The sequence below is a fragment of the Echiichthys vipera genome (assembly GCF_963691815.1).
Source record: "Echiichthys vipera genome assembly, chromosome: 1".
Taxonomy (NCBI): domain Eukaryota; kingdom Metazoa; phylum Chordata; class Actinopteri; order Perciformes; family Trachinidae; genus Echiichthys; species Echiichthys vipera.
Window position 1 is genome coordinate 36,303,195 of NC_139826.1, and position 19,612 is coordinate 36,322,806.

The 19,612-nt window shown below is 45.2% G+C and overlaps 1 protein-coding gene across 4 annotated transcripts in view; it reads right to left on the minus strand.

Annotated features, from left to right (window-relative positions):
- Window positions 1-19,612, minus strand: part of nav2a (neuron navigator 2a) — a 108,866-nt gene that overhangs the window by 62,563 nt on the left and 26,691 nt on the right. For 3 of the 4 annotated variants that reach the window (XM_083916017.1, XM_083916016.1, XM_083916015.1), the window contains exons 1-5: window positions 12,400-12,457; window positions 6,047-7,274; window positions 2,870-2,979; window positions 2,674-2,782; window positions 1,306-1,737 (exon numbers count right to left, since the gene is read on the minus strand). In XM_083916017.1, the coding sequence (XP_083772143.1) occupies window positions 1,306-1,737; window positions 2,674-2,782; window positions 2,870-2,979; window positions 6,047-7,260 (1,865 nt within the window). In that variant the 5' untranslated portion in view covers window positions 7,261-7,274; window positions 12,400-12,457. Of the gene's footprint in view, window positions 1-1,305; window positions 1,738-2,673; window positions 2,783-2,869; window positions 2,980-6,046; window positions 7,275-12,399; window positions 12,458-15,054; window positions 15,189-18,253; window positions 18,311-18,541; window positions 18,777-19,612 lie in introns of those variants that run through there. The other variant, XM_083916018.1, reaches the window with a different exon arrangement.

The window sequence follows — 19,612 nt, forward strand, 5'->3', positions numbered from 1 at the left end:
CCAGAGAGAGAGAAAATGGCCTCGCTCACCTGCTCACATCACTCACCTGTCCAGGTGTGGTTGTGGCTCGGTCTTTGTCCGCTCAGCTACAGACTCAGACATATCAAGTACACTGAGAGCACTTAGCTCCATCGACTTGTGCAGCTGCCTCGGGGGCCAGAGGAAGCAATTCCCACTCCAGTTTGTAAGAGATGTTTTTTATCACCTTGCTTCTCTGAGCTTTCACACTCTATTCTACATTTTCATTATTTAAACTCAAGCAAATCCTCCCACCAGCTCTATTACCAGCTGGTGTTTCGATGCCAGGCGAATGCGAGCTGGCGTCTTTTTACAATTTCATCTGATAATACCGATAGCAGAGGTTTAAATTGTACAGTGTGACAGCCAAGGTATGCAGAGGGCCTGTTACAACATGGACATTGGCTTTAAGGCAACAAATAAACAGGTTATCGGCATGACTGCGTCTGCAGACAGAGAGATGGGATACTTGTGGGATCTGAGCTGTGCAGAATAAATGTTGCGTATGCTACTGAGGCTTAACCGTCAGATACCTTCTGGCACTTGGATCACAGGCAGGAACAGTGAGAAAGGAACACTACCGCCCTCTTCTGACAAGCTTGCATTCGACACAACTCACAGCTTATGGTCGACCATAAAACCATGTTTCCACCGGCCAGAAAAATCTAACTACAAACACAAGTGCTCTCATCGTGGTAGCACAGAGTAACTCATTCATACTTTACTCATTCATTAGTACGCTGTTGTGCTAGTACAGATGTGGAGGAAAGGCTTCTGAAATAAGGTTGTCAAAAGGATCAATACTTCAATACTTTTCAATGCCATGTTTCATAACGATACAATATCCACATTTGATGGTTTCAAAAGTATCAAAGCTTTAAAAAAAACAGATCTAAGGTCAGATTTTCAACCCAAAGCTCCCCAAGTTAAACAACAGGGAAGGAAATCCACTGTGCTGGTGACTTTTATTTTTCTTTTTCTGAACCTGCACTGAATGCAGGATATGAATTAACAAAATAAAATAAAAGTTATACCAAAACGTTGGTATGGAAAGAGGCATCGGGTATCTTTTTGTATTCCTTGTATTGTATCAAAGTTTTAACTTCAGGTATCGTGACAGCCTTATTAATCTGGAATACAGAGTTTGGCCAAGAGATGTCCAAGTGAATTAATGACCAACTTTTTTTACTGCCCCTTATTATTTATATTTATTAAATAAATACTGACTTCAGAGAATCAGGTACTGGGTTGACTGAAAAAGTGTCCATCTGCGTGTAATCCACTTACCCACTGGCAACATCATCAGTGCGCGCAGCGTTCTTGCTCAGCACGTCTCCATCGCTCATGTATCCAGTGACGTCCACGGCGATGGCGTCCAAGTCCATGTCCTCCCCGGCTCTGTCTCCGAGCTCCACGCTGCACAGGGCTCCCCCCCTTCCAGCCAGCTGCCGTCGTAAGTGCCCAGGGTATAGGTAGCGACCCCCCTGGCCGCCGACCACGCGGCCACCGTAGCTGTTCCCCAGAGAGGGGGCGTCGCCCGCCTGCAGGCGAGGGCTGGACTGTCCCAGTCGCCATGACGACAGGGAGGGGCGGGTAGAAGTGAGGCTGAGGATGCTCCGACTTCCTGCGCTGTTGTTGTTGCCGCTGCCACCGTTGCCAACCCCGCCGCTACTGCTGACGTCTGTGGTGACGCTGCCGTCGAAGGTGGTTTCCAAGGTGCTGAACAGGAGGAGAGAGAGAATAAAAGTGAAATCTGCGATCCGCACGGAACGATAAAAGCAAAAGACATCAAACATCAAAAGACTGGAACCAGCTACCACTCAGAACTGACTGACTGGTCTGTAAGCACACAAAAAAAGGTGACAAGACGCATCAATTAAATGTATGTTTGGTGTATTTTCTGATGAAATAGGACGCAAACAAACAATCTCCTCGGGTAGAAAGTAAGGAAAAGAAAAAAAACAGAAGAACAGGACATAAGAACAGCCTAAACTAAATGGAGACAGCGGGATCAGCAGTGAGACGCGAGGCCAGAGCAGAGGTCAGTGGGAGAGAACGTGATTAGAGCTCAACCTGAATCAAAGACGACATGAAAGACATGAAAGACATGCCCTGCGATCAAAGCAAAAGACCCCTCAAAAGGGAGGATGAGACGGCAACAAGGAGGGAAAGAGGTCATACCTGTAGACCTAGACAGTCACAGTCTGCTGACCATGAGGCAGTTCAGTCACTCACTCAAATCCCCAACGGTTATCCTGACTTGGCCTGTTAACCGCTCAGCCGTAGCAGCCGTTGTAAGGCGCTACACTTTGATGATCCCCAAACAGTGGAGGTTTTGTTTTCCACCGCAGGACATTTTATAAAGCTCTCTACGAGCAGGGTTGACCATTTGACCTACTTTGATTAATTACCAATCATTTCCGATTGAATCTTTCTTAGTGTGTCTTTTGATAGGTAAATAACATGCGTGAGTGAGTGAAATGAGTTTGCAGTAAACAATTAAAAGGTGTCACAATGGTTACCGAAGATTTGAAAAAGTGCTGTAGAAAATAGTAAGAGTCCGACATCGAGCTTGTTTATCATGATTTACTCCTTTAAAGCAGAGCAGGTGGGGCAGTTGGGGTGCAGCCCTGAACGACTGTATGCGATCTGTACCTGTGTGTGACCTGAGTTCCTCGCAGGCTGGACATGGTCTCCTCCAGGTTTTGCCGCAGGTCTGCTATGTTTTTGACGGTGCGCAACCGCCTCGTCTCTGGGTCTTCACCTGAGTGTGAGGAAAGAAATAAGGAACAAGCTCAGAAACACAACAAACTGAGCAGAGACTGACCCGTTACTGTAAGTGATCACCAACCTGAAAGGTCCTCGATGGAGAGCTGGCTGGTCTTGGTGAAGGAAACGTCTCCGCCTCTCCCTCCTGAGCCGGTCTCGGCGTTCCCTATTCCCTCGACGTCTGTTTGGGATCTGGGAAAACAAATAGTTGGAGGGATCAAGGGGGGGAAATATCATTGATTCTGAATTATTGTGCATTTAGTGGGAACCTAATATTTAGCAAAGAAAGAGAAAGAGGGATAAACCTGATTAGGAACTAAATCTGCTGTGTTCCAAGTCTTGTGACCGGAGTCAAAAATGAACGGCAGCTAAGCCCCGAATGCCAGGTTGTCTTTGAAGGATAAATCAATACAGTTCACCCGCTGCACTGGCTGGTGCTTTTTGACACAATGACGTCCGAATGCCTCGGTTATATACAGCCTTTGGTCTTTGCCTGATCCAGGACTTTGTCCTTGTTGACTACTGTACACTCTCTCTGAGTGTGAGCCACTTTAAACCACTGACTGCCTCTCACACTGCGCCGCAACAAATGACAGCATGAAATTTTTTTTTAACCTTCTGTTAACTGACATAATACTGGTTGAAACTTATATATGGTAGTTTTTGTTTTTGGTTTATCAGTCCTTGGCAAGTGAGGGGAAAATGCAACACGAACACAGGTTTACGTGCTTTATTTCTTTAATTTTCTGTCAAACATACTCTTTCTGACAGGTGGAGGTGATATAATCCCGCCGGTAATGGTAGCTGACAGGTATACGGCGAAAAGAAAGAACGTTTCAGAGAGAGGTGGGTCAGTTAACGACAGGTCAGGATGTACAGAGGGAGAAAGGTCAGCAGCGCAGGAAGCGTCGGTGGGCTAATGAGCATCTGTTAGAGAGGACTCGCGGAGAACAAGAGGGAGCTCTTTCCTTATCACACTGGGACCAGGACAGAGGTCAGAGGCACACGACATCCGCACATATTTGCCCAGATACATGTGCACACAACATGCCGACGCACACACACACAGACACACACACTCACACAACCACAGACGCACACACAAAGGAACAAACACAGATGTGACATTCCTGGTTAACAGTTCGCAGATTCTTTCAGATGCTGTCAGAATCATAGACTTTGACTCAACCCACTCTGGAGTTATTCAAATGTTCAGATAGTCAAGAACAGTTTACCCAGAGCTGTTATCGGGAATTCAACCTCACCACATCTGAAAGATCTGCTGCGCGTACGACTTTTTATCACAGCATGTGCAACTAACGGTTTCATTATTTCAATTATCCCCCCGGACACTCACCGGACACGTGGCTATCTACCTCCACTCCTGTCCTCAAAGCTGTGAACTACTGGTTGATTCACAATTCCACTTATTCTGTTCACTCTGTTTATAATGATACTGGACTGTTGCACTACGCCACTTATTTACTCTGTTTATAATGTTACTCCGGTCTGTTGCACTACTCCACTTATTTATTCTGTTATTATGTTCACACTTATTCTGTTACTCTGTTCTTACTGGTCCACTTGATTGATTCTGTTAGTTATGTTAATTTATGGTATTAATGCACTGCTCCACTTTATTGTGTCTATCAGGTCTTATATTGTATCCATGACAGCACTATGGTCACTTTATTTTTCAGTATTCATCTGTTACACAGAGCTAGCATATATTTTAGACTGCTGTTTTCCTGCCATGCACCACCATCACTTTATTATTCACTTTATTATTAAGCTTATAGTTATATATTATATTTATACTCTATTACTGCACTATAGTTCTGTTACGTCTGCTCATTACACACATGTATCATGTCTGACCTCATCTGGATCTGATCACTGTCCACTTATATCTTTTCTGCACTACAGTTCTGTTTATACCTGTTTCAACAGTCTACTGCGTGTTTACATTGTTTACATCATATACACCTGTTCACATGTCTGCTTACATCTGATACACACATGTCTTTCTACATCTCACGCCGACGATGTTCTCTGTATCTAACCTGTACTAACACACTAACATCCTGACACTTATCCTACCTGTACTAACACACTAACATCCTGACACTTACTCTTCTTTTACACTTTAGTCTTGTGTTAGGTTAAAATGTTTTTTGTATAATTGCACTGTCGTGATTTGCTGCTCTGTGTGCCTTGAATTGCCCCCCGGGGACAAATAAAGTTTTTTGAATTGAATTGAATTGAATTTGTTTTACGACGCCTGATCTTACTCGCTGTGGCGTCAAGATTATCAATTCAGCTAAATTCATTCTTCAATGATTCACTACTTTAACGCTGTCAGCCCTTCGTTATTCATTTAGGTTGCTACATCTATTAAAATGTGTTGCGTTTGCTTATCAGGATGCATTGGTTTGATTTGGTCTGTTTCAGAGTGATTCTGATGTGTTCTGTGTTTGTTTTCGGTCACTTATGTCATGCTTTGGTTTAAATAAAGACTCACCATGTACAGTTTTAAAAATGTATTACAAGTGATTCAGCAGAACCAGGGATATTATCTTTTCACACATGTAATTCAGAGACATGTACACCTGTGCTTTATCTTACTTTGTACTGTATTTGATTTGACTTTTGATATTTGGTAAATTCGGTCAAATCTTCCTAATTGATTCTAGATGAGGAGGTAGAAGTGTCTCCAATCACATACTTTTTGTTTTTGTCTGTAGATTGTTAATAACAACTGTCATTTGTACTTTTATGTGATTTATGAAGTTGAAATTGAAGCTGAGAGTCAAATGGGCCTCATATGCACAGTCCTCATAAAGAAGACTATCTTAAATTTGTATTCAAATAATACACAATGTTTTTTTGTTATTCACATAGTCATATCTTCCATGTGATAAAGGAGCCAGTTGAGGTGGTTCGGGCATCTAGGATGCACCCTGGGCGCCTCCCTAGGGAGGTGTTCCAGGCACGTCCAGCTGGGAGGAGGCCTCAGGGAAGACCCAGGACCAGGTGGAGAGATTAGATCTCCACACTGGCCTGGGAACGCCTCGGGATCCCCCAGTTAGAGCTGGTTAATGTGGCCCGGGAAAGGGAAGTTTGGGGTCCCCTGCTAAAGCTGCTGCCCCCGCGACCCGACCCCGGATAAGCGGATGAAGATGAGATGAGAGATAAACAAGATACTAAATATGAAAGTGCTCTTACGTTACTTTAACAGGCGTTTCCTGCGTGAGCTCACCTGTACATGAAGGGTGCGACGGTGGCCGTGTTGGGGTGGCTGTGGTGCTGTTGCGTCTGAGGTAGCTGCACGCTGATGGTGTTGCTGGCTGTGCTCTGTGTACTGCCTCCTCCTGCCACAGGGGAGGCGCTGCTCTTTCCCTCTGTGGAGGCCAGGCTGGAAGTAGAGCTGGAGTGTCTACTGTCCCTGTCTCTGTCCAGGGGGCCGCGGTGCATGGCGAGACCCCCTCCTAACCGCATGCTCCGAGGCCTCTCCCCCGCCTCCTTCGCTGAGGAGGCTTTCCCCCCGACTCCCGGGGCCTTGCTTCCTGGCTTTGGTATTCCGCTGTGTGCAGGGGTGGAACTCTCCTTTTTGGCCACTTTCCCCCCCTTGGGAATGAAGCTGGTGATTTTAGAGGTCCTTTTGTTTGAGCTGTCAGTGTCTACAGCAACAGACGCCACTTCCTCCTTAAGCTCATCCCCCCTGAGCTCTGTCCTGTCAGGGACTGAGATGCGTTTTCCCACCTCCTTCCCTTTCTCCTTCTCCTTCCCCCTCTCCTTGTCCTTGTCTTTCTCTGTGCTTTTGACAGAGCCCTTCTTGGCAGTCAAAGCTCTGCTGAAAGTGCGCTGGGCAATGCCCCTCAGGGCGATTTTGGGGCTGCTGGCAGTTGTGGAGACAGTAGTCCCTGCAGAGGGAGCCGCTCCGTAGGCCGTCCCGTTGCTGGTCCCATTCATTCCCGGCCGGACGTTGCCGTCATCTTCCTCCAGGGGCTCCGTGTTGGAGCCAGTGTCTGCTCTCTCCACCTGCAGTGCGCCGAGCTGCCTGGCTGAGGTCGCGCTGTCAGTCTGGGCCCCTACTCCATTGGAGGAGGTGGAAGATTTGGAGCCTCCTTTACTGTTGAAGAGCTTAAGCTTCTCCAGCATCGACTTCTGTGCGACAACCTTAGGAGGAGCTTCAGTCTTACAGGAGGACTCCTTCTCCTGCTTGGAGGACTGCATGGCGGACGTGCTGGTTGTGCTGGTGGAGGAAGGCGAAGGAGAGATGTGCTTGGAGCTCACCGACTTGCTCCTCCAGGGCTTGCCGTTGCTGTTGGGCTGGGGAATGGCCGTGGATGAGGGAGATGAGGATGACGAAGACGGGGGAGGAATCTGGGCGGAGGTAGCAGCGGGGATGCTGGTGGAGGTCACTACGGATGACGGAGCATGCTCTGTCATCACCGAAGGCTGTGAGGTCATGCCCTCTGAGGAATCTGCACCAGAAAGGATACAAGTTATTAAACAACGACATAGAGGGTACAGTTGAGGAGGAAAAGTCAAGCCGAGGGAGTATCTGGGGGAGAGAAGAGAAACCAGATGCTGAGTCTTCTTTGACCCCACACAAAGTGGCCTTATAAGGTACTGGAGGTGGCCTGCGTTGATAGAGCCAAACGTGCCCTTACTTTTTTCCCCCTGATAACCACCGAAACTGTTAAAAACCCTTTAGCACTAACAATGAGAGGAGCCCATCACAAACTGTTTATAAAAACAATGAGGAGCAGGCTCAAGTGCTTTAAAGCCTTGCCAAGCAGGCCGAGTCAAGACGCAGTGCTGCTGCACTTATAAGGCTTGGACTTATATGGGCTGCTTTTGGTCAGCGTCCCTCTGCTTAACAAAGACACACTGTTTGCTTATGTGCACTAAATCAGATTCAAATACAGTTTTAGCTGGACATGAACAGAACAGAAATATATATTCTTTTTGCAGTGTAAACATGCTACTATCACCCAAAAACAACTTATCTGGATAAATCTGCAACAAGTGACCCGGCAGCATCTCAACAAGCAAACTTACCAAGATCTGAAGGAGCAAGAGAAGAGCTGAAATTCCTGGTGTAAGTCCCTGCTCTTACTGTGAGAACTAGAGTATCCTGAGAGCTGCTGAGGTTGTCAGTGTGCATGCACAGAGGTGCGACCAGCAGCACAGAGTTCAAACCAGTAACATTTGAATATTCAAACACCAACGGCCGAGGAGAGAGAGGGCCTGTCTCTGCAGAGAGCACTGGGAGGAATTAATCATAACAGTTCCGTTACAACACACCCACAGAGGCTTGTATTTACTCCAAGTCCCTGCTGCTGCTGTGTTGTGCCTCCTTATGCACCTCAGAGCTGTGGGTGCGTGAGTCAACCCAGTCAACCCTAAAAACTTCCCCTTGAGAAGTAATTATTGTTTTCTTTGTTAATTATTGAGTCCATAAAGTCTTGTTTTATCAAAGGTCCAGTGTGTTGGATTTTAGAGGGGCTCAGAAATGGAATATAATGGTCATAGTTGTGTTTTCATTAGTGTAGAATCACCAGCCAACCAGGCTGCACCTGACGGCCACCGTAGGTTCTACTAAATGCTTGGTAAAGGGGACGTGAGCGGAGGGTTATTCAGCTGGTTGTAATCTGCAACCTCACCACTAGATGCCACTAAATTCTACACATGGCATCCTTTAAGACGTGACCAAACTCATTTCAAACTGTTTCAGAATCAGAATCAAAAAACCTTTACTGTCCTGCAGACGGGGAAATTCTTTTGTCACAGCAGCAACAGGATATGACAAAATAAGACAAAAAATAGCAAAAATAAGCAATAAAGTTACATTTAAAAAGGGAAGAAATAGAAATAGACATATGTACATATTCCCATGATGTAGTGCAGTTGTTCTTGTATTGTTTGTTTTTTAATAATGTAATATGGAGTGAATAAATATGATTAAATATTACCAAATAGTGCAAAAAACCAGAAGTGCCCATAGTACAGGCATATTGCACAGTTTCCTGGCCTTCTTAAAGTTGTGGTCCCAGTGCTCCTTGTTCCTGTGAATTTTACCTGATAAAACGTCTGAGGGCTGAAACTATGGGCACAAGTAGAACAGCGTGTAGCTTTTGGTTCTTCCTTCACCTTTGTCCAATCGGAATCAACTTGTTTTAAGAGTTTGAGGAAGTGTCTCTTCTCAGTATTTTGAAAGAGCACAGACTTCAGCAGGTTGAGCATTTGCATAAAGACAAATGATACTTGATTGATGACAGATGATTCTTATATCAAGTGGAAGTCACTTTGGATAAAAGCGTCAACTTAATACAAGTAAAGTAAAAGTTGATTTGGAATGGTAAAAAGAAAATGGATCTGACTCCTTTGGATAGTTTTTCTACTTTTCTGGAGAAAGCAAGACATTTTGGGCTCCGCCACATGTGAAAATTAGTAAATATGGTCAATGATATTTGTGGAAATATCAAAATGGAAAATCTCTCACAGTGCTCGTTTAGTTATGAGTGAATCTCCCTTTAAACACGCCAGCTACATTAATTCAATATTCATATGTTATTCATGTGGTTTCATTAAGTCACCGTTTACGCAGAATATTAAAAACCCAACCGGCTTATTTACCCTTTTCTCATCTGGCCATTTTATTTCATTTTTACAGCACCTTTCATGTCCTAATTGGAAATAGGCACTCTCTCGCCGCTGTCCTTTCTTCCCCTGTTTAGCATTTAGTGAGAGCAGCCTGAAACAATGCAGCCATTAGGAAGTGATTAGAGCCCAATTAGCCGTGCTAGCAGTTAGCAATCGGAAAAGTGGGTCATGTTTCTAATAGCTGGCGTCCTATTGGAGGCGGCTGAATGAGAAGGGGACCGGCTGAGATTATGGAAGCAGGCTGAGAGAATTAGGGGACTGGCACTGCAGGTTCGGAATGAGTGAGGCTTTCATGTGGGCCTGAAGGACGGGCTGCGCTGTCCGTGAATGGGGTCAGCTTGGATTTCTGGTCAGAAAGGGACAGGAGAAGAAAGGCAGGACATAGAGAGGCCCTGGACACCGGGGACAGCTGGTCCTTGTCATGACTGGACCCGGTGACCGGGACTGACACGCTCCAGTTGGGTTGCTAAGGTTTGAAAAGAAAGTAGTCAATCTTCAACGTGTTGGGTCAGAAGTGACATCAGAGTGATGGACTTGGGCACTGTTGCATCATAATCCCAACCGAGGTTCCCAGGCAAGGTTCAACAATTTAGTCCAACACAAATGAAAGAAATGCCAAAGTTAGATTCAAGCGCGTTCACACTTTTCTGCTGTTTGTAAATTGAAGCTTCGATGAGTCTCTAGTGCTATACACGTCTTCTTTTCAAGCACAGTCATGTCATTTTAATATATAATAATAAAACACAGCCTCACAGTTAACCACAGTTCAGATGATCTGTCACTATTATGCTGCATTACGATAAACCAGCTCTTAATTATCAGCACAAAATGCACTTGAGGAAGCACTTTTCCTTCTAAAATAAACACCAACGTGGCCACAGAATGGATCACTGACCTAATGACCCACCCCTGTGCAGCCTTGGGGCCAAGTCCTGGAATTAAACAGCAAATTGCCCCTCTTTGACCGTGCTGGGCGAGCTGTCTGCTTGAGGAAACATGTTGAAAGAGTTTCCGCGTTTACAACTCAACTGCTTAATTATAGCAGTCATTAGAGAATAAAATCAGGAGCAGAAAATGACAGCAGTGGAAAACCCAGACGAAAAGGGATCACAGGCCACCACTACGCTACCTGTCTGCCATAAAAAACCTCTCTCACCCTCTCTGACTCTTTCTCGGGGTCGGTGCAGCTGCATACTCTTCTCAGAGCGTCCTGATAACATCAAGGCAGTTTGGGAAATTGCCTCCAGTGGGCCTAAAGCTCTTTTCATGCATGCGTCTGTGCGTGCGCTGCGTTGTATTAATGCCCGTCTGCAGCCGAGGAAAACCATGTCATTTCACTCTTCTGTGTGTGTGTGTGTGTGTGTGTGTGTGTGTGTGTGTGTGTGTGTGTGTGTGTGTGTGTGTGTGTGTGTGTGTGTGTGTGTGTGTGTGTGTGTGTGTGTTTGTGTGTGTGTGTGTTCAGGTCAGTGCATACATGTCAAGTTTAGCAGAGGGTGATGCAACTTCAAAGGCTTTAACCTTGTTGCAGTTGCGGGACCGGTGACCAGAGCAAATACACTGCAGTGTGACCACTTGCACACGAAAAAAGACTCGCAGTAAACGCATTAGAGGGTAACGTCGGCTGACACTGTTTAGACATCACAAGCCCTCCAACCCCTCTCATGGTCACACTGGTCACAAGACATCAGGCTAAACCTTCTCAGTCAGTCAGCGACCAAATTGCTGACCTGAAACGGTGTAAGAGTCCCACAAATATGGCGAGACTGAAAACATGTTTTTGATTTGCATACCAAGGTGTGGAGAAGAGAGAGAGAGAGAGAGAGAGAGAGAGAGAGAGAGAGAGAGAGAGAGAGAGAGAGAGAGAGAGAGAGAGAGAGAGAGAGAGAGAGAGAGAGAGAGAGAGCATTGTGAGATCATTGGTCCCCTTTAATTTATTCACTGACACCTTCATAAGCATTTCATATGTAAAAAATCTGCACTAACTTTATCCGACTGGCACAAAGTTTAAGGCTGCAGGTTTGCTTACTCATCACGTTCTGATTTCAGCAGCCTGCACTCCCCTCGCTCTCCCTCTCTCCTCAGTCATTGTGCTCCAAAAAGTGAGAGGGACAGCCGGCTTTTGTGTGGAGACTGAAACTTTTTAAAGTTTCTCCACATGAATACACCCAAACAGTGACGCTACAGCTCATCAGAAGGCTATTCATTCGGCATGGGCACCGGCCATGCAAACACACACACATACACACACAGAAATACATCAGAAGCGTGCGCGTACACAAACACACAACCACAGGTGCCCCCTGCTCTCTCCCTGCCTCTCTGCTCTGTGTCACTGGGTGGACACCCAGATGCTGTCACCTTCTGTTAACGCAGAGCAGGAGAGAAAATCCAGCTGTATTTCCTTACTGTACAGCCGTGACTCCATTCTGGTGTCGGGGCCATTGACACAGAGCATATCTGGCCGAACAATAGAAGCTGCAGGTGCCTCTCTAACCATCTGAACATGCAGCAACACTGTCTCACAGCGAGTATGTTAAACATAACGCGTAGCACACAACACCCGACATGCATTTTTTAAGCAAAACCTAAATGACAGATACCGTAAGATTTTTAACGACACCTTTGAAACAAAAGGGATTTCTAAATAAGTGTCAGTTTGACACCAATGTACCAAGAAGTGTGCCTGTTAGTTGATCCCTACAACCTCTTTACTTAAAAATTAAATTATGCAGAAGAAGTTTCCGGGAAACCGACGTCATCTCACAGAGACAAAAAAGCAACAAAATGCTCTCGTTTCTATGAACTACAACAACAAACCAGAACAACTCCTAAAACTGCCACCAAACTTTTGAAGTTTCAATGCAAAGCTCAGGTTTTTACATCTGGCCCTACAACCTACAGTCCTAGCTCGAGGTGATCTATGAGTGCAAGCTGACAAACCTCATCGGTGCTGCAGACATCCAGGAGGAACAGAAGAAGAAGGACAGGACAAGAGGAGATGGACAGGAGAGGAGAGGAGAGGAGAGGAGAGGAGGGAAGAGTCCCAACTCACGGCCAGCCATCCAGAGAGTGCAGGAGGAGGAGTGTGGTGGTATGGCAGGGGGGAGGGGCTTAGCAGTATGTCAACAACAGGGCGAGAAGAAGGGGGGTCGACAAGCTTGCTGCTGCCAATCATACAGAAGGCTGCTCTCAGATACAGAAACATAAACACACACACACACCTGCATGACAGGATGATACAATGATACACTGTTTATTTAACTAAATTGATTTCTCGAAGAGCTTTTGTCCTTGCTGACTCACTGGTGACTCACTCACCTGGTGATAAGGTCCACTAACACCTCAAACGCTGCGACTTTTATTATTAAAAGGAGCGGTTAAACTTTCAGCGGATACAGTTTCAAGACCAGAGTTAGATCCATATGATTGATAATACTTTCCAATGTCTGTACCATAAATATGGAGCTACAGCCAGCATCCAGTTAGCTTAGCACAAAGCCACCTGGCAACCTGACAGACTCCACGGGCTGAGTTTACATAGATCGACTTTGACTTTGTCTTATGGTCTAACTGCCAGTCTAACTAGCTATCTAGACTTTAGATGGATGTCTAAATTCATCCGAATTACATGGATCTTAGTCCACAGTTAGCCCGGGCTAACTTTTTAGGCGTAAAAACAGTCTAAATTAAATTAATCTAGCAGCAAAAGCAATGTAAGACACTGAAGACAGTCTAAATATCTTTGTGAGGCCAGGCCTGAGAGATCATGAGCTGGGTTAAGAAACATAAATCACTGCTTGTCATATTTACACTCGGTTGAAGATGAGATGAGATGAGATATAACTTATTTTTCCAGTTTTTATGCTGAGTTTAGCTAACTAAGTTTGGATTTTCCCATCATGTCAGACTATTCCTTTCAAACTTCTGCCGTTCATGGACCCACGCATCCACAAAATGGCCACAAATACAACACTGTCCACTAGAATCTCCCCCATCCCGAATGGAGCCGCACATCCGAAGAAGTGTCCCACAGCGCTGCTCACAGTGTTGGCCCCAGTTAATTTGTCACTTTAAACAACAGATTCTCTCCCTCACACACACGCACACACACACACACACACACACATACTCTCTGTCTCCCTGGGCGGTCAGGATTCTGGGTCTAATGCAGGGTAATGAGTTTAGACTGTGAACACTAACACAGTCTATATAAAGCCTTGGCCCACAGAGTTGTGACAGAAGCTATTTCAACACAGCTCTAACTCAATATACTGCCGAACACAAGTTTAGACGCTGCACAGCTCGAACACCGGGCACCACGAGTTAAACTGGGTCAGAGGAGTTCAGTAAAAACATTACTGTCTCAAAATAAAAAATAAAACTCCCCTGGTTGAATAATCAGAATTTAAGATGAACAACTAGAAAATATCTGGCTCAGTTATAAAAAGGCATCTCATCTTCAGGAACAAACGCAATAAAAAATACTGTTTGCATTAGAAAACCAACCCAAAATGGATCTCTTTGGTCTGTAGTCACTACTGTACAACAAAGTATCACAGCTAAAGACTGCAAATGTGCATGTGTTCCCTTCTCTCCAGATGTGTAACGTTGAACCTTTTCAGTGCAGGTCCTTGTTCTTGTCGTGGTGTTTCTTCTGTTTGATTCTTTGGTTACAGCCACGGTGGCTCTGCAGACGAGACAAACAGCGCTTTACCTTCATAAACAGATAATCTGCCTCCCGTCGCTGCTGAAAGATCCTGTTCTCCATCTTCCTTTGGGTCGTTTTTGGGGAGGGGTGGATTAAGTTCGTCTGAAGAGACTGGTAGAATGGATGCTCATGTTTGATAACAGAAAAGTAGATGTATATGTGCTTTAAACTCGCGGGCCAGCTCTCATAGAACCTTGATATGATCATGCGGGCCAAATATAATTACACCGCGGGCCAGATTTGGCCCAAGGACCTGAGTTTGACACCCCTGCCCTAAACGGTTCAGATCAGAGCGGTGCACATGGGCAGTAACCCTCTCCACCTGTGGGGATGAATACAGCCTTTGTGCAGCAGCCAAACAGAGATCACAATCTTAACTCATGCTCCAATCAATCACAGCTCGTCACCACAGCTCGTCACCACAGCTCGTCACCTCACCTTCTACATTGTGATGATAAAAGCAGCAAACGCACACAGGTCCTTTTGGACCTGTGTGCGTTTGCTGCGTTTTGCTGCGGGTCAGGGAGAAGGAGATTTTTCCTACAGAACAGTCACTCTTTCTTCAGCGTCCGGCAACTGAGCGTCTGCTGTACTGCTCTCTCATGACGTGACACACAAATGTTCCGAGTTAACTGAACTGACCGGAAACATTTTCTCTTGAAAGGGCGCAGTTGTGTCGGTGCAGGATTGCGTACTGAGGGCCATGCATTATTTTCTGGCACGGGTTTTAATACTCTTTCTCAGTCTCAAAGCAACAGAGCAAACTTCCATTTACAATGAACCAAAAGCACCCAGAGGACTAGATTAACCGCAGCATTAACATTTTTTAAGAGCTGTGAGGTGTCTCTGTTATGATGATGTGACACTGACGTGTGCATAAGGCCTACCTTTGTTCAGGTGCGAGTTGGCTTTGGTCTTGTCACTGAAGCCCTGGCTGCGTCTGTTCCCAGCAGCACTGACCGAGCCTCTTGGAGGGATGTCACCGCCGGCAGTGGACACCCTCGCAGAGGGGCCGGGAAGTCTGATGGATGGAGAGAGACAGGAGCAACGAAGAGAAAGGAAGGAAGAAAGAATATATTCAATATACAGCCTTCATCTCAGACACCGCAGGGACACGTTTGGTTAATGCAGGTTCAGAACACAAACTGCTGGGACAGAACCCAGCATACATCTATTAAACTCAAACAGGAGGGGACCAGTGAGATTAAAAGGAAGGTTAAAACATGCAGATTAAGACAGTAAGTGTGATCAGGGGAGAGCAGCACAAGAGAGGAACTCATGTTACTGAATAGGAAAAAAGAGACAACAAAATATTAATTTTACATTTTAAGCTTTTTGTCTGAACATTATGCTGCTATATCTTAAGTAAAGTGCGAAACACATTAAGTTATAATATGGTAAACGGTAAGTGGACTTGTACTTATATAGCTCCTTTCTAGTCTTCGGACTACTCAAGAAGTGTGTGGCACTTTCACACTACTTGTCACATTCACCCGTTCACACAGACATTCACACAGATGGCAGTGGCATATGTACGATCTGACAAAACTGATGGGCACCTTTAATCTTTCCACAAAAGCATCACTCTGCCTTTGTTTTCCACATTGTGAAACTGCAGCTTGTGACCTCAGTCGATGCCCAAGAAAGTTGGCGCAGAATTCATGATAGAAATGTTTATTTTTTGCGCTACTTTTGATTTCTGAGGGGAGCATTTCTCCTCACGCCCTCCTGTTGGGCTGCGAGGTCGAGTCTACCTTTAAATCGATGACTAAATTAACGACTCTTTCATTCATTCTGCCGCCAAGATCTTTCCGCACTTTCTTTATGCCTTGTACTTTTTTAGATACATGTTTATATGTGGCTCCTCTTCAGTCTGAAAGTATGCACCTTGGATTAGAAGATACACACAGATTAATAAATTAACAGTTTGCTTTTTTTTCTAGCAGCTCTGCTTGGCCCCACTTCCTCATATGCACCTACAGTAATCTAATGGAGACGGATGAGCTCACAGCAGCGTGGACGGGCTGACAGAGTGCAGGTCCCGGGGGAGCTGTGAGCTCAACAGCCTCAGATTACACAATCTGCTCCTTTATTTCCTCCCCATGGATTAGACAGGATATACCGGCCACGGAATGGATAAGCCTTGATGAAATTTATGACACCTTGATTCCATATTGTGAGTCGATCTGTTGCCTTTGCTGAGGTCTGCGAGGTAAAGTGTAATCTGACCAGGCCGTGGCACACAGACTGCTAATGAAATGCTAATCCACAGGCGACGACATCATCGCCATCGTCTCGGGACTGTGAGGCGGATGCTGATAAGCAGATTACAGCTCTCTCTCTCTCTCAGCTCTCGTATACATTAGAGAAACCCTCATTTCCGGCATGCCATTCACTTTGACTGGCCATTACTTATCTGGCCATTGCGAGGTAATAGGTTTTACCACATTATTTAGTCGAGAGTAGCACAAGATCATTTGGCTTTCAATTGTGGCAGGGCCAGTCAGTCTGATGCCTTCTCTCTGTGGACTGGCTGTGAGTGGATGTTATCTATTTGAGGGGTATATCTTAAAAAAATTGTATTTCAAAATATTAATATGGGCTGTAATGAGTCAAAGCTAATATGGACACATGTTTCCTGTCAACTTATAGTCTCAAAAGTCAAATACAGGCAAAAATGAAAGGGAAGAAATATTCTCTCTAAGTTGGTGAAATAATAAAGACAGGACCGGGGCGTACAGCACACCAATAGTCATCTCTGAACCAACTTCTACCTTCAGGGTATCCATCCACTATCTGTAAGAACTTTTCCTATTCATGGTTGGGGGTGGGCTGGAGCTGACTTTAGAGTAAAAGGAGGGTTTTACCCTGGACAGGTCTCCAGACTATCACAGGGGTGACACATAAGACGAACAACCATTCAAGCTCACTTTCACACCTACAGGCAATTTAGAGTCAATAATTAAACTAACCTGCATGTCTTTGGACTGAGGGAGGAAGCCGGTGAACCCAGCGAAAACTCACGCTAACGTGAGGAGAACATGCAAACTTCAATCTGGTCTAGAGTCAGCTTTTTGTGCGTGCTGCAAACCCTTTCTTTGGCTGTGTTTGACCAGCAGCACCTGTCCGAATTATGCTGATGTGCAAGAGATCTCTGATTATCATATTTTCTCAGTCAATAAAACAGGTAATTCACTGCAACATTTGCAAAAAAATAATTTATATTAGCCTTTTAGCTCTTTAAGATGCATTAAAAAGTTACATTTTCTAAGCACTTTTTAAAATGCAGCTCAATAAAAGGAAATCTGTGTATTAATTTTAACAGAGGTTGACGATTAAAGCTTGGTTGTTTGGGTGGAGAGCCCCAGGAAAGTCTAAACTCTTCATCGTGTAGTAACACATGCTGGCCAGAGGGTGGAGCCACTGCATTGCTTTGGAGCGCAGCTGGTGTGGGGCAGGTGCAATGCAAACAGAATCTGGGATGGGCAGCATGCAAAACCACATCCTAAATCCAATTTCAGGGTGCATCATCACATAGAACGAAACTACATGCTGAAAAAAGAGGAAAGTGTGAAGCAGAGACTCGCGGAGCATCACAGTGAACGCAGAAGGAAGCTACATGAGCCACACATATTATAGACGCGCATTCCAGCCACAGATTCTTTCTGTGTTAATTATTAATGTCACATTATATGGGGGATGTGCTTGTCAAGCAAACCCACACACACACACACTTACTTAAGGGTTATCTAAAGGTCTTTCACAGCCCATTTAGCAGGCTTGCCAAATGAGGCGTGCTGCCAGACAGACAGGGTCGTCCGAAAATGGAGCCTGGAGCTTTAGTTCCTATCTGGTCAACACTACCACTCATGCATATTACTGTAGATAGTGCTTGTAGTAGAGATTGCCCTTAATCACAGACAACAAAAAACCAACACGAAACTCATTGCAGTACCAAAATAAATGTCATCCTTGATCTGGGGCAATTTCTACCTTTCTATTTCCAGGAAGGGGACGGGACAGGGGGGGTGTGAGGGAGGAAAGAGAGGGAGGAGCCAGAAAACAGAAAAGGCAGAATAAGCTGACCTAGAGGTCTTTTTCTGACCAAGGGAAAACTTGAGCAGTTTACTCTGAGAGCCATCCCTAGAGGAGAAGAGAAGAGAAATGTGGAAGAGGACAGACAGGTCAGGTTTACAGTTATAAATGACAGGAGGCGCGAACTGGAGGAAAGAGATGACAAAAATGATGGATTAGAACAGCAGAAACAGCAAGAAAGTGAAGAATACAGAGACAAACCCATTCAGACAGTTTCAAGGTTACCATTCTTATATGCCCAGTTTACAGAATTTGCACTAACATGCCAGCGAGCCTCACCTGGACTGCATCTCGGCCTGTGCTGCTTTCTGGGCTGAAAGGGCAGGAGTCCCATGCGTAGAGTGGCCGAGCTGGGCCGGGGCGCTGCTCTGCTGGCTCAGGGGAGGGTGCGTGCCCTGGGGCTGAGCGACGGGCGGGAGAGAGGGCTGCCGCTGGGCCTGCTGCTGTTGCTGTTTGTAGCGGGACAAGCTGAAGAAGAGGCCGAGGATGGCTTTCAGATTACCATTACGAATCTCTGTGGGTCAGGGAGAAGGACAATGTGGGGTATTATGAAAGGAAAAGGCAGGTGAGGTGAAGGAGGGAAACAGATAGGATAGATGAAGGCAAAAGTGAGAATGACAGCTGCAGACTGTTCTGTGCCAGGAAACTAAAGCGATTAACAAGCTACAGAATGAGCTTAAACTGGCTGTTATGGTCTATTAATACTGTCACACTGCGATAATGACAAATTCCTTTATGCCTCAGTATCAGGCAGAAAGAATATTCATATAAAGCCAGCAGTGTCAAAAATAAATTGTATGTTTGGCTTAAATAGTCACAAAAGACCTTGTCAATTCATCGGTGTCATTCGTCGCTGTTGCATATTTTCAGTTTAGTTGCACAAGTGATTCTTGCACTGTTTGGGTTGTATCTATCTATATAAAAGCGCCAGCTAAACTAATGCAATGTAGTTTTAAAGGAACTGATTACTTAATGTTCAGAAGAACATGCAAGCCATAAACCTGAATTCTAAGCTCCCTCCTCTGATATTCATTAAGTGAACAGACTCTGAGTTGCAGCGTGTACACTGCTGTATTGAACAGCAGCCTAAAAAAACACAACGAATACAATGTCATTTGCGGTCTTCGGCTGCCTTTGGGTCTCCGGACTATGCTTCTGGCAGGTGACAGTGAACCGACCCAGAGGAAATCCATGTTCTGCCCAAAGATAGCCCTAGCAGTATTAGCACAAGTACTATTATTGTTCCTGGAGTGAATTATATGATGTAAACATTCAAGCCATCTTCTTTGGAAGCAGGTTACATTTAAACAATGCACCATTCAGTGCTTTATGGTACATTAGCTCTATGTT